The following is a 12,004-nucleotide window of genomic DNA, read 5'->3' on the forward strand; positions in this document are numbered from 1 at the left end:
CCGACTCACAGACCAGTTTAAAAATGCCAACTCACAGAGCGCGCTGCATTCTGGGGAGCCGGGTGTCACCGTAAGAACTTCATTGACCAAGATGCACTGCAAAAGCACACGCCTTCACTTCCTTCTGCTCTTTAAACTATGGCTTGACGTAGAACTGGTCTAAGCAAGTTGCGGAGGCCGAGGGCTAGCCACGCCTTTTCAGCTATTGGCCAGCTGGTGAGTTGTTGGGCGTGGCTTAGAGAAGTTCCTCCAGGCAAGGGGGTGGCCTCCTTGCCAATCAGAGCCCAGACGTCGGGAGGGGCGGGAGTAAGCGGAGGTGCTGGAGCCCCCCCCGAGTGGGTGTGGTCACGTTGCCCAGCAGTGGGCGGTGATTGGCCCTGGGCGATGCATTCGCAGATCGTGCGTCACGACGCCGCCAGCTGATCGGAGACTGGAGCCGGTGTGTGCTGGGCGATGGGAAGAGACAGAGCGGTCGGCCGTGCGGGGAGGACGCAGTGATTTTGCTCCTCTGTCCTCAGCAACCCCCACACCCAGCATCAGGTGGGTGTGATCTGGGGACCCGGCCATTCCGGGGGGAATCGCGGTAACAGGGTGATGGGGGAAAGTAGGGTCCTGGCGACCACACCCTGCCCTTCTGGGGGAGGGGAGAGGGGGCGGCGGGGACGGAGATGCTCCCGGGAGAGGGGCCTGGACTGCCCCGAGTAGTGTGTCTGGATGTTTAAAGAGAGGGTCTCGGACAGGAATCGTGGCAGTAAGTCTGGAGAGGTAATTGGGGGAAAAGATGAGAGACCAGAGGGCTGGGGACGTCTAACCCCGACGCCCTCTGGTTTGAGGATCCGGGAGCTGACCATTTAGCCTGGGGAGAATCTAGGGGAGCGAGTAGTGTGGAGGTGCACTGCTTCTACCGGCGCTGACTGTGTCAGGGCCAGTTCAAGTCCCTGGCAGGGAAGGGGTCGCTGGGCGGGCCAGCCCCTCCTCTCGTTCCCTCCCGGGGATGTTATGTAAGGGGGGAGGGGAAAGGAGTAGGGGGCGGCGGTGTAGAGGCCTTATGCAACCCAAAGGTTAGGGTTTCACCGCGGTTGGGCGGAGGTTGGGGGGGCGGACAGGAGGAGGGCCTGGAAACTCTACCCGCACCCCCCCTCCAGCCTAACTGGCCGTCTTGGACAGAGAGAAGGTCACCTTTGCACCTCCCCCCAGTATGTCCGGTGGTGAGGCCCCTAGCCCCGGCTTGGCCATGACCGCCTGGGAAGCCGGCTGGCTGGGTGGGGCGCCTGGGTTAGTCATCGCTGGGCTCCCTCTCTCCCCACCTCCTGGCCAACTCTTGGCCCCTCCCCACGGCCTCCGGCTAGGCTAACGTCCCCACCTCCCTCTGGCCCTAGTTTCAGCCTCCAACTCATTTGGCCTGTCATCCTGGCTGTCAGAGTTGGCTAGAAGTTGTCGTGGTGCCAGAGGGTTGATGGAGCAGCTGGTCAGAGGGTCAGTGCCCTGGGCCCACCCCTCTCGGCAGCCAAGGGCACCTGCTTGGCACAAACTCTCAGCAGCCAATGAACCCTGTAGCTGAACAGAGCCATCTCGGGCAGAGAGGAGTGGACAGAAACTGATCACCTAGGAGAAGGAAGATACCACAAAGTTTATGCTTCCCAAGAGGCTTTTTTGGAATTTGAAAATCGCCCACCCCACCATAATCTTTCCACTCCCTGACTATAGAAATCCCAAGGCACAATCTCCTTGGCCCCTCAATCTGGCAGTGGCCTGCCCTTGGACTGACTGTGCAGAACCACCCTCTCCAGCTCACAGCCCTCTAGCCTGCCACGCCCCCAGCCCCCTCCCTGGGCCATGCTGCAGGGCCCCGGCTTTTCCTGCTGATTCACGCGTTGGAACTGTGGGGGCGGGGCTTGGAACTTGGAACAAAGTTCAGACGTGGAGGGGCCGGCAGACAGCCTGGAATTCATACCAGATGTACCCGGAATGTGCAAGCGGAATGCCTGGCATCTCAGAGTCCTGAGGAAGCTGCCCAGCCACCCTACTCATACCTCCCTCCCCTCCTGCCTTTGGTCGGCCGTCCTCTCCCGCATACTCCTCAGAGCCCCTGCTGACCTTCCAAACTCTAGCCCTCCTCCCCATTCTGATCCTCCACCAACCCTCCTTCCAGCTGAACTCATTAAGAATAAGTCAGTTGAGCCTAATCGCATAACTCACGTCTCTGGACCTGAAGTCTACTTTTTCACTTGGGACCTAGGTTCTAGATCCTGCCCTTTGAATGCTGAAGATGCTGGAGTCCTCAGCCGGTTGCCAAGGGTTGCTAGTGCCTTCTGGTCTATAAAGCGGGGCGAGAGGCGTGCATTTAGAAGCCTCTTGCTTCTCACTCAAGAACCCTTCATTGGGCATTGAAAGTCAGCTAGAGCTAGTGGGTCCCTGTCGCTGTCCCTCAGCCCTGTTCTGAGCTTTCCTGTTTTTCTTCCCTTCCGTTTAGGACCCTGTGCCTCCCACACCCTCACCTGGCTGAGCCGCAGTAGTTCTTCAGTGGCAAGCTTTATGTCCTGACCCAGCTAAAGCTGCCAGTTGAAGAACTGTTGCCCTCTGCCCCTGGCTTCGAGGAGGAAGAGGAGGAGCGGCTTCTTTGCCTGCCTTCTGGAAGGTGACAGAACTGGGGTTGGGAAGGGCTGGACAGCTGGGGTGATGGCTTTAAGGAAAGGTGCCCCGGGGAGCCCTTACCCACACTGGCCCAGCCAGAGATTCAGGTTAAAGGCCCTGGCTGAATTGGGGAATAGGTGGCCCCACCTCCCCAAGGTTAGCTGATCTCTGTGGCAATGGGAAGGAAAGTCTGCCTACCTGTTTGCCAAGACTTCCTTGTAGGCCTGCCTTTCTTATCTCTCACTCCCTGCCCCAAATTTCCTTTCACATGAGGTCCCAAAGTAAATGTACCCCCGGGGAGGCGACACCGAAAATTTGATCTAAGTGGTCACCCGTGCCTTTACCTTTCTCTGTATTGTTTAGATTGGTCCAGATTTTGGATTTAGGGGTACTTACCTCTGTGGGGACCCTTACACATGTCTACTTCTCCATCTGTGAAATGGGGAGTCCCATAGATGAGTAGGCAGGAGGGCATCAGAAGTCCACCTGTGCTGACTCGGAGCCTGGGCTCTTCTCTGCCTGTGGGTGGAAGCAAAACTGCTCTTCTTATAAACTGCTGTCCTTCCCCACCCCGTGACTACACACCCAGCTCTGGGGAACTGGGGTGGAGGGAAAGGTTAGGGTTAAGACCAGTGCTAGTGGGAGACTAGTCTTATGCTGACTTCTTATCATACCAGGGTGACCCAAGATCTCCCCTGCACCCCAAGTAAGACTGCAGCTCCTGCTTGGGCCCCAACAACCATTACCATTTATTTCTGCCTTTGCTTTCCAGGATAGTGAGACTCAGCTCAGTGCTGTGCAGGCAAGAAATTGTCTCCTCCAGCCATCGGGGAGATGGGTTGTAATGATAGGAACCCCCCTTCTGCTGCCTCTAGCTCCTGAGACATTCTTGGGCTTGGGCCCTGACTGTGGTTCACCTTTGGCCCAGTCTCCCTACCAGAAGATGGGTTCAGGGGCTACAGGAAGCTGTTTGTTCCTTTGGGCAGGAGAAGGAGGAGTCTTCCTAGCCTATTCTCACTTATGAGAAACTGAGTCATAGGGGAGAATAGATCGCATAAGCCAGCCCCACTGCAGCCTGAGATGAGGGTAGGATGTGTAAGGGACTGCAGCCGAGGCGGGTGGGGAGGTCGAGTCTACTCGGACCCTGCAACAAAGATTGCTCTGTCCCTCGACACTGCCTTCTCCCCTCCTCACGCCACTGGCCACAGTGTGTCCCTCCAGCACTGGGTTCATGGCTCTGCTATCTTCATCCAACATGGAGCCTCAGAGGTGAGGAAGGGCAACACAGAGGCCGGCAGAAGACCAGTGAAGGACCTGGCCTGGAGCCACAAGGGCCTGTCCCAGACATTGGTCGGAGGGGTACACAGAAGCCTGGAGAACAGCCAGCCTCCATGAAAGACAAGCTTCCAGCCATCTCCTCTCCAGACCTAGCTCCCTTGGAGATGAAGACCCATGATGAAGTATCTCTTCTCTACCCTGCGGTTTCTATATAACCACCCTGGAGGAGCATGAGCCACCTCTGAAAGGGAATACAGAACAAATTCAAAGAGAGACTCAAATGTGTAACACTATGGAAAAACACATTTTTGGCTGGGGCTACAGCTGAGTTGGTAGAATGCTTGTTCAACATGCACAGAGCCCTGGTTCTATCTCTGCATTGCCTAGAACTGGGTGTGGTGGCACAGGCCTATAATCCCAGCACACTGGAGGTGGTGGTAAGAGGATAAGAGGATCCTACATTCAAGGTCATCCTCTGCTACACAATGAGTAATGAGTTCTGAGCCAGCCTGGACTACATGAGACACTTGTCTCAAAAAAAAAAAAAAAAAAGCAATTGAAAAGCATTTTCCCCCCTCATCATGGTATGACAAGTCAATGGAGGCCGAAGGAACTCCCATACATTGTGGGTAGTGGCGTCAAACATTGTAAGGAATGTCTTTTGGCCTTGTAATTTTGTGTTCTAGAAATGTTTATAAAATGCTCATCTCAGGGTTGCAATAGAGAAAAATAGAAAGCAACTGCTGTTTGGAAGTCCATTCTTTTTCTGCTGTCATGAAAATTTGCAGTGGGGGTTGCTTGAGTGAATTATATTCATCCCAGTGGTGGAGTACTGCACAGCCATCCAGAGTCCTGCAGAAGAAAAATTGACTGGAAAGAAAAATGCTCTTTGAATATTAAAGAGATTATAAAAAGTGTGAGTTTTGTGACCTTAATTTTGTCTTTAAACAATTTGTTTTAAAACATGAGTGCATCCTTGTAATACACAGACTAAAAAAGACTGAAAGTAGACCCAGAGTGTTAGGGATGGTTGTTTTTGAATGGTGGACAGAGCATTGACTCTCCCCCTTGTTTTCTTGCCATTCTAAGTTTCCTATACTAATTGTATATTGCTTTTGCATGTTAAATAAATTATAGCAAAAGATAAATGTGATTTTTAAAAATTTTTACTTTTTTACGTATGAGTGTTTTGCCTGCATGCATGTATGTGTGTGTGGGGGGGGGGTCTGCATATATGCACCTGATGTGGGTGCCTGCAGAGCCAGAAGAGAACATCACATTCTCTGGAGCTAGAGTTATAAGCTGTTGTGAGCTGATATGGATGTGGGGAATGAACTCAGGTCCTCTAGAAGAGCTACAAATGCTCCTAGCCACTAAGGCCACCATCTCTCCAGTCCTCGATGTAATTTTTTTAAACTTCAGAGAATTGGGTGTAGGAGGATGGGCTGTACCTAGTGCCTTGGTGAAAATGTTTGTTTGGGGCACCTATTGCTTCTTGAACGTGTGTGTGTGTGTGTGTGTGTGTGTGTGTGTCTGGGAATCATACCCAGGACCTTGGACAAGGTAAGCAGATGCTCCTCCACATTTAAGTCAGCCCTGTGAACTTCATCCTTTGGTTGCCTGAATCCGCCCACTTGCTCTGCACACAGGAAGCATTCCTTCTGGCTGTCAGCCAGCTAAGGAGGTGTGGCTCAGGGTAAGCAAGAAGGAAAATGCTCAAAACCAGTCACTCTTCAGGGAATTTGGGGTTGGAGAGCATGTTCCTTAAAGCCAAACAGGTCTAGAATCTGAACAGGCTTATGGTCACCATGTTTATCTCTTGAGTCGGCCTTTTTCTTGAGGGCTGGGGAGGGAAGGAGGATGCATTTCAGGTATGTGGTAGTAGTGATTTCCATTTGCCTTCTCTGCCTAATAAAGATCCCCAGTAGGGGGAAAAGAAACTCGGGAAGGGATCCCCCAAGACTGCTCCAAGTGGGGGGGGGCTCTTTGGTTTGGGAAGCACTATGTAAGAGAATGACAGGTGGGCCAAGGGCAACTCTCTGCCTAACTAGCCATGCTCTCAGGTAAAGGTGAGGTGGTGCAAGATGTTGGCCCTCAGGGGTTGGCTGCTCTAGCCTTCTACCTTTGGGGCTGTGTGTAAGGATGACCAGTAGGTGAGAGATGAGGAAACCAGAGCAGAAGGTGAAAGTTAGTGGGCGGAGCCCCAGACCTGTCAGGTAAGGCTAGACTAGACCGCTTTCTGGAACTCTGAGGGGTTTGGAGAAGACTGAGGGGTTGGAAAAGACTTCTAGTGTTGTGCAGGAAGGGGTCTGAGCTCGGTTGCCGGACTTGATGCCCGGGAGCCCCCAGCCAGCTACCCCCAGGCAGGGGCGGGACGCCATCATTTCTATGGCTCCACGGGCGGTGGCCCCACAGCTGAGCCAATCAATGCCCTGCCGAGGGATAGGGGCGTGGACAAGCAGGGGAAAGTTACAACATGTTGGAAAGGCAAGGCAGGCGAGGAAGCCCCTGGCACAGCTCCGTGGAAAAGCCAGATCCCGACTCCGCCGGGGCACATACTTTGAGGTCCGGTCCACCAGGCACGGGATCGAAGACACAAACTGAAGCCTACCTGACCTGCCAGACCATGGCATCCTGGGGACTCTTTGTGGCTGGTGCCTCCTTCGCGTCATTTCGGGGGCTGCACTGGGGACTGCAGCTGCTGCCCACCCCGGAATCTACTCAGGACAGATGGATGTGGCGGAACATTTTCGTTTCGCTGATGCATAGCCTACTCTCTGGATCAGGGGCGCTGGTCGGGTGCGGAACTTAGAGATTGAGAAGCACTGGAGGGTGGGGGTGGAGAGGAGGGCGTGGAAGACTGAGGTCGGAACACTGGGTGGGTACCTTTTAGAATAGATTCGAGGTCTTCAAAGTCTGGAGCTGGCATGGATTGCAGGCGGGTGAGAGTACCCAGGGGAAGACTGGATCTAGGTCTTGGAGAAATTGACCTTAGCTCCCCATCTTCCCCAGGCTGTGGCTTTATCCTCAGATGGTCACCGACCCGATTCATGGCCACCCATCGTGGGCAGTGGTCCTGGTGGCGGTGTCAGTGGGTGAGTGTACAGAAAAGGCTGGGCCACGGAAGGCAGTGTTGAAACGGGAATTCTAGGGCCCTCCCCCGCTTTGGAATGGAGCAGATGTTGCTCGAGGTTTGCTGTGAGGGATTAAGGACCTGGGAAAAGTGGGACTTGAGACACCTCTCTAGGCTGTGCACCAGCTCTGAGTGAGGAGCCTGATAATCCTCCCCCATGCCCACAGGTTATTTCCTGGCGGATGGAGTTGACATGCTGTGGAATCAGACCTTGGCGCAGGCCTGGGACCTTCTCTGTCACCATGTGGTGGTGAGACTGAAGGGAGACGCCAGACAGAAGGAAGCACTCCCAACCCCTCTTCAGCCTTCTGTCCTCTGACTTTCCCACCAAGTCCCCTGAAAACCTATCTTCCCCGTCTTGGACTGAACTGGAGGGAGGTTTTGACTGCTAGCCACAGTTTGGAGTCTGGGCATTACCCAAGGAGTTTGGATCACCCACAAACATCCAGCTGGTCATGAAAACACAGATACAGAGTTTTGCTGAGAGGGGGGAGTCCCGGTATAGGATGTGGGAATGAGGCAGAAAAGGTCAGCAACGGAAAGCTGGAGTCCATTATGCAAATAGTGTAGCTTTAGGGAGAGACAGGCTTTGGGTGAAGGCTGTGCATGCATCTTAGATAAGGGTCAGCAGAAAGGTCAGGTTTAGGGGGAGTCCTACAAAATGCCTGTGCATCCCCAGTATAAAGATTAGGATGAAGCTGGGCGGTGGTGGCGCACGCCTGTAATCCCAGCTCTCAGGAGGAAGAGCCAGGTGGATCTTTGTGAGTTCGAGTCCAGCCTGGGCTACAGAGTGAGATCCAGGACAGGCACCAAAGCTACAGAGAGAAACCCTGTCTCGAAAAACCAAAAAAAAAAAAAAGAGATTAGGATGGTGGGACTTGACGGGTACAGGTCATGCAAAGGTCTGACTTTGAACCTTACCCCCAGGTAGTGAGCTGCCTCAGCACTGCCGTTCTGTCTGGCCACTACGTGGGCTTCGCTGTGGTATCTCTACTTCTGGAGCTGAACTCCATCTGTTTGCATCTACGGAAGCTACTGCTGCTTTCCCATAAGACCTCATCGTTGGCCTTCAGAGTAACCAGTTGGGCCACCCTGACCACTCTGGCCCTCTTCCGCCTTCTGCCTCTAGGATGGATGACTCTCTGGTTGTTTCAGCAGCACTACCAGGTGCCTCCTGCGATGGTTGTCCTTTGTATAACTGGGCTGGTCACTGTGGGTACCATGAGCATCTCATTGGGTATCCGAATTCTGATCAGGGATGTCTTGCAGTCTCGGCCCAACTCATTTATCCTTGTACACAAGGAGACCCGGCAGACCAAGACGCATGGTGATGAACCTGTCACCAGGAACAATTCCACGCTCATTCCGAAAGCCTAGAGAAGTGGAGGCTTCCTCTTCTGTCAGCCCTGGGGGACTGGGGAAGAGGAGATGGTAGCCTTCACTGCATAGTCTACTGTGTAGCAAGGGCTAGACTGTATTATCAGCATCTCAGGACCTTTTCCAGGTAACTCACTTCTCTCCCCTTCCCAAGACCCAAGAAGAAATGTGAATGTTAGTAGCTTCATAGGAACCTAGATTACCGCTCAGTGAATTCTTTTGCTCCTGCGTAAGGACAGACAATGGACAGGAGGTCCTTCTAGAATCAGAGAGGCCTCATTTATGATCAAATTCTGGCAGTGAGATGAGAGCACAAGAAACATTATCTGTTGCCAAGAGGGATGGGCATGACAGTTGCCAGGGACAGACAGAAGCCAGGCCAGTGCAATTGTTGCTGATACCTCCCATCCTCTGGGTCAGGCTGCAAGTACTAGGACTGTACTTAACCCTACTCTACTGCACACAGACTTTCTTTTTCTTTCTTTTTTTCTTTTTTCTTTTTGTTTTGTTTTTTGTTTTTTGTTTCTTTGAGACGGTTTCTCTGTGTAGCTTTGTGCCTTTCCTGGATCTTGCATCTTGCTCTGTAGGCCAGGCTGGCCTTGAACTCACAAAGATCCGCCTGCCTCTGCCTCCCAAGTGCTGGGATTAAAGGCGTGTGCCACCTCCCCACCCCCCATCCCTCCACCCCAGCTCACAGTCTTTCTAATACTTATGTATCTTCTGACCTTTTTTATTTTTCTGGGTTGTGGGAAACTCCCCCTCCCCCTCTCCCAGAGCTGAGGACCGAACCCAGGGCCTTGAGCTTGCTAGGCAAGTGCTCTACCACTGAGCTAAATCCCCAACCCTGACTTTTTAAAGAAATGTCACTTCTTAGATGAACATCATGTCTCTCCTAAGGCAGCACGGAGCCAGGAGCCACAGAAGAGCCTGAGCCATCTGGACTGAAGCACCCAGTGTGATCACCCAATGCCAAGCTTTTTAAGGCTCTGGGTTGTGTTGAGCACTGAGGCAGAGGCCCAGCAGGGAAGAAGAGCCCGTCATCTCCCTCCAGAGGAGCAGCATGGCTGACTGACCCTTTTCTGGAGTCTTTTGAAGACTCTCTCCTCCCAGTTTCCACAGCTAGTCTCCCATTGCAGGTCTCCTCCCTTTCTAGCCTGGAGGTCCAGGTTACAGGAACTGTGGAACAGATTGGGGTTACTGTTGTATTGAACAGTGGGGCAGAAAGTGATAACCCCTAGTCACCCTCAGAAAGGAGGCAGGAGGGAGAGGCTTTTAAAAAGCGCTGCTAATGCCGGGTGGTGGTGGTGCACACCTTTAATCCTAACAGGTGGGAGGCAGAGGCAGGCAAAGCTCTGTGAGTTCGAGGGCAGCCTGGTCTGCAGAGTGAGCTCCAGGACAGCCAGGGCTATGCAGAGAAATCCTGTCTCAAAAAAATGAAAAGCCAAAACCATAAAAAAAAAATTAAAAGAAGAAGAAGAAGAAGAAGAAGAAGAAGAAGAAGAAGAAGAAGAAGACGGTAAGAAGTGGAGGAAGAGAGAGACAAAGAGGATGAGGGAGACCGATGTGCACAGATAGCGGTCTGGGTAGAAGAGAGAATGATTAAACCCCATAGCAAAGGCAGGCAGAGAGAGCTTGAGGGCAAAGCTTCAGCAGACATATTGAAAAAGGTTGATACAGAAGCTGGAGAGGAGCCAGATCATAATGTCGATGGAATGGTCACAAACCAAGAAAGCAGGAAAAACAGGAATAAAATGGGACAGGAAGGGACCCCAAGAGAGGAAGGCCCAGCTAGTCTAGACATCAAAACATTGAGAGCAGACTCAGGAGAGATAGGGGGGGGGGGTGGGGAGGTGGGAGGGTGGGAGGGGCCAATGGAGAGATTAACAGAGCGCGAGAGAGAGATAGAGACGGAGGGGCAATCAGAGAAGCAGGGGCAGAGGCGGGAGAGGGTTTGCTGTATAGGAACAGGAAGTGCCTTTGAGCTGGAGATGGGCAGCTGCAGTGAGAGGCAGACAGGCTAACAGCAACAGGGAGGCAGAGACTGGGGGGAAGTGGGGGTCGAGTCTTCAGAGGTGCTGTGAGACAGAAGGATAAGCAGGGCAGAGGAGATTCACGGGGCGGGGGGGGGGGGGGGGGGACAGCATGTGAAGCAACGAGGCAACATCCAGAAGGCATGAGGAAAGGGGGGAACAAAGGGATGGGGAGAGAGGGGGAAAAGAGAATGAGAAGCAAAGACAGAACGTTGCATGGGATCTCCATTACAGTCAGAAAAAACGGAGCAAAGCAGAGAAAAATGACTGGAGCCTGGCAAGGTGCCTGGCACATGCTGATACTGCTAGCACTTGGGAATGACAAGCAGGAGGATCAGGAGTCCAGCCTGGGCTACATGAAACCCCATCTCAACAAACAAACCAAAGCAGAAAAAATTGGACATGGCAGCTGCAGCATGACTGAGCATTCTTGAGGTCCTGGGTTCAATGCCCAGCACAAAGAATTTTCCTTTTTTTTAAATGTAGGGTTTGGCAGGTGCTTTGTTTGATATGGGTCTGGTCACCAGGGTAATACCATGGCCAGGTGAAGTAGTCCTCAAGACTGACTCCACTCTTGCCCAGTAATTGCTGATAGACTCTGTCTTCCAGCAGAGAACATTGGCATTTTAGGTCTCAGAACACTATCCTTATTAAAACAGGAATAAATTGCAATGCAAATGATTTCACTAGTCTATTGTGAATGTGATTGCTTTGAGTCATTTCTCTTGGCTCCAGTGGTATCCTGGTTTGCAATATAGTGTGGGTTGTGGAGGCTTTGACTTGGGAGGGTTTCCTGTTACTGATTTCTCTGCCTGTCCTTCCCCTCCGCTTCTTCCCCCATTCCCCCTCTCTCTTTCTGTTTGTTTTGTGGGTGTTGCTGTTGTTATTGGTGTGTGTGTGTGTGTGTGTGTGTGTGTGTGTGTGTGTGTGTGTGTGAAGTTGGATTGGATGTAGTGGAGGCTGGCTTTGAATTTTTCCTGATCTTCCTGCTTCGACCGCCTAGAGTATGGAAGTATACTACATACCAGGCCAGGCTAGCACATTCTCTTGGTGACCTACAAATAACTGAGGTGTTATTAGATCCTCTATGCCCAGAAAACAAACCTAGGAGCCAGAGAGATGTCTCAGTCAATAAAGATAATTGCTATCAGGACTGATAACCTGAGGTTTTTTTGTTGGTTTGTTTGTTTGTTTTATTTTGTTTTTTGTTTTTTTTAGCTCTGGCTAGCCTGGAACTCCATAGATCCACCTGCCTCTGCCTCCCAGGCGCTATGATTAAAGGCCTGCGCCACCACACTTGGCCTAATAACCTGACTTTGATCCTCAGGGCCCACATGATGGAAGGATAGAACAGACTCTCACAAGTTCTCCTCAGACTTCCACATGTGCGCTGTGGCACGAGTCTTCCTTCCCCAAAGGGGAAAACAAAACACAACACAAAAACAAATGTGAGAATTTAAAAAAAAAAAGCAAACCCAGGTCCTGTGATGGTGGCTCAGAATAAAGGTGCTTTCTACCAAAACTGACCACCCGGTGGAGAGTGAGAACAGCC

The 12,004-nt window shown here is 52.2% G+C and overlaps 1 protein-coding gene and 1 long non-coding RNA gene across 2 annotated transcripts; both read left to right on the forward strand.

Moving 5' to 3' along the window:
* Positions 1-408: 408 nt before the first annotated feature.
* LOC118589170 lies at positions 409-4,421 on the forward strand. Its single transcript, XR_004945648.1, has 3 exons — positions 409-540; positions 2,474-2,638; positions 3,843-4,421. It is a non-coding gene; the product is annotated as an uncharacterized LOC118589170 (long non-coding RNA).
* Positions 4,422-6,393: 1,972 nt separating this feature from the next.
* Positions 6,394-8,882, forward strand: Tlcd2 (TLC domain containing 2). The gene is made up of 4 exons (XM_036198058.1): positions 6,394-6,711; positions 6,925-7,007; positions 7,213-7,295; positions 7,973-8,882. Exons 1-4 carry the CDS (start codon positions 6,539-6,541, stop codon positions 8,420-8,422), a joined length of 789 nt encoding a protein of 262 aa, XP_036053951.1. The 5' UTR covers positions 6,394-6,538; the 3' UTR covers positions 8,423-8,882.
* The last annotated feature ends 3,122 nt before the right edge of the window (positions 8,883-12,004 follow it).

The sequence above is a fragment of the Onychomys torridus genome, chromosome 8 (assembly GCF_903995425.1).
Source record: "Onychomys torridus chromosome 8, mOncTor1.1, whole genome shotgun sequence".
NCBI lineage: Eukaryota > Metazoa > Chordata > Mammalia > Rodentia > Cricetidae > Onychomys > Onychomys torridus.

Excerpts from the sequence above, each read along its gene's own strand:
- Tlcd2 (XM_036198058.1), top strand. The coding sequence starts at position 6,539 with ATGGCATCCTGGGGACTCTTTGTGGCTGGTGCCTCCTTCGCGTCATTT. Across the intron at positions 6,712-6,924 it reads GGATCAGGGGCGCTGGTCGG|GCTGTGGCTTTATCCTCAGA; the intron begins GTGCGGAACTTA and ends CATCTTCCCCAG. Across the intron at positions 7,008-7,212 it reads CCTGGTGGCGGTGTCAGTGG|GTTATTTCCTGGCGGATGGA; the intron begins GTGAGTGTACAG and ends CCATGCCCACAG.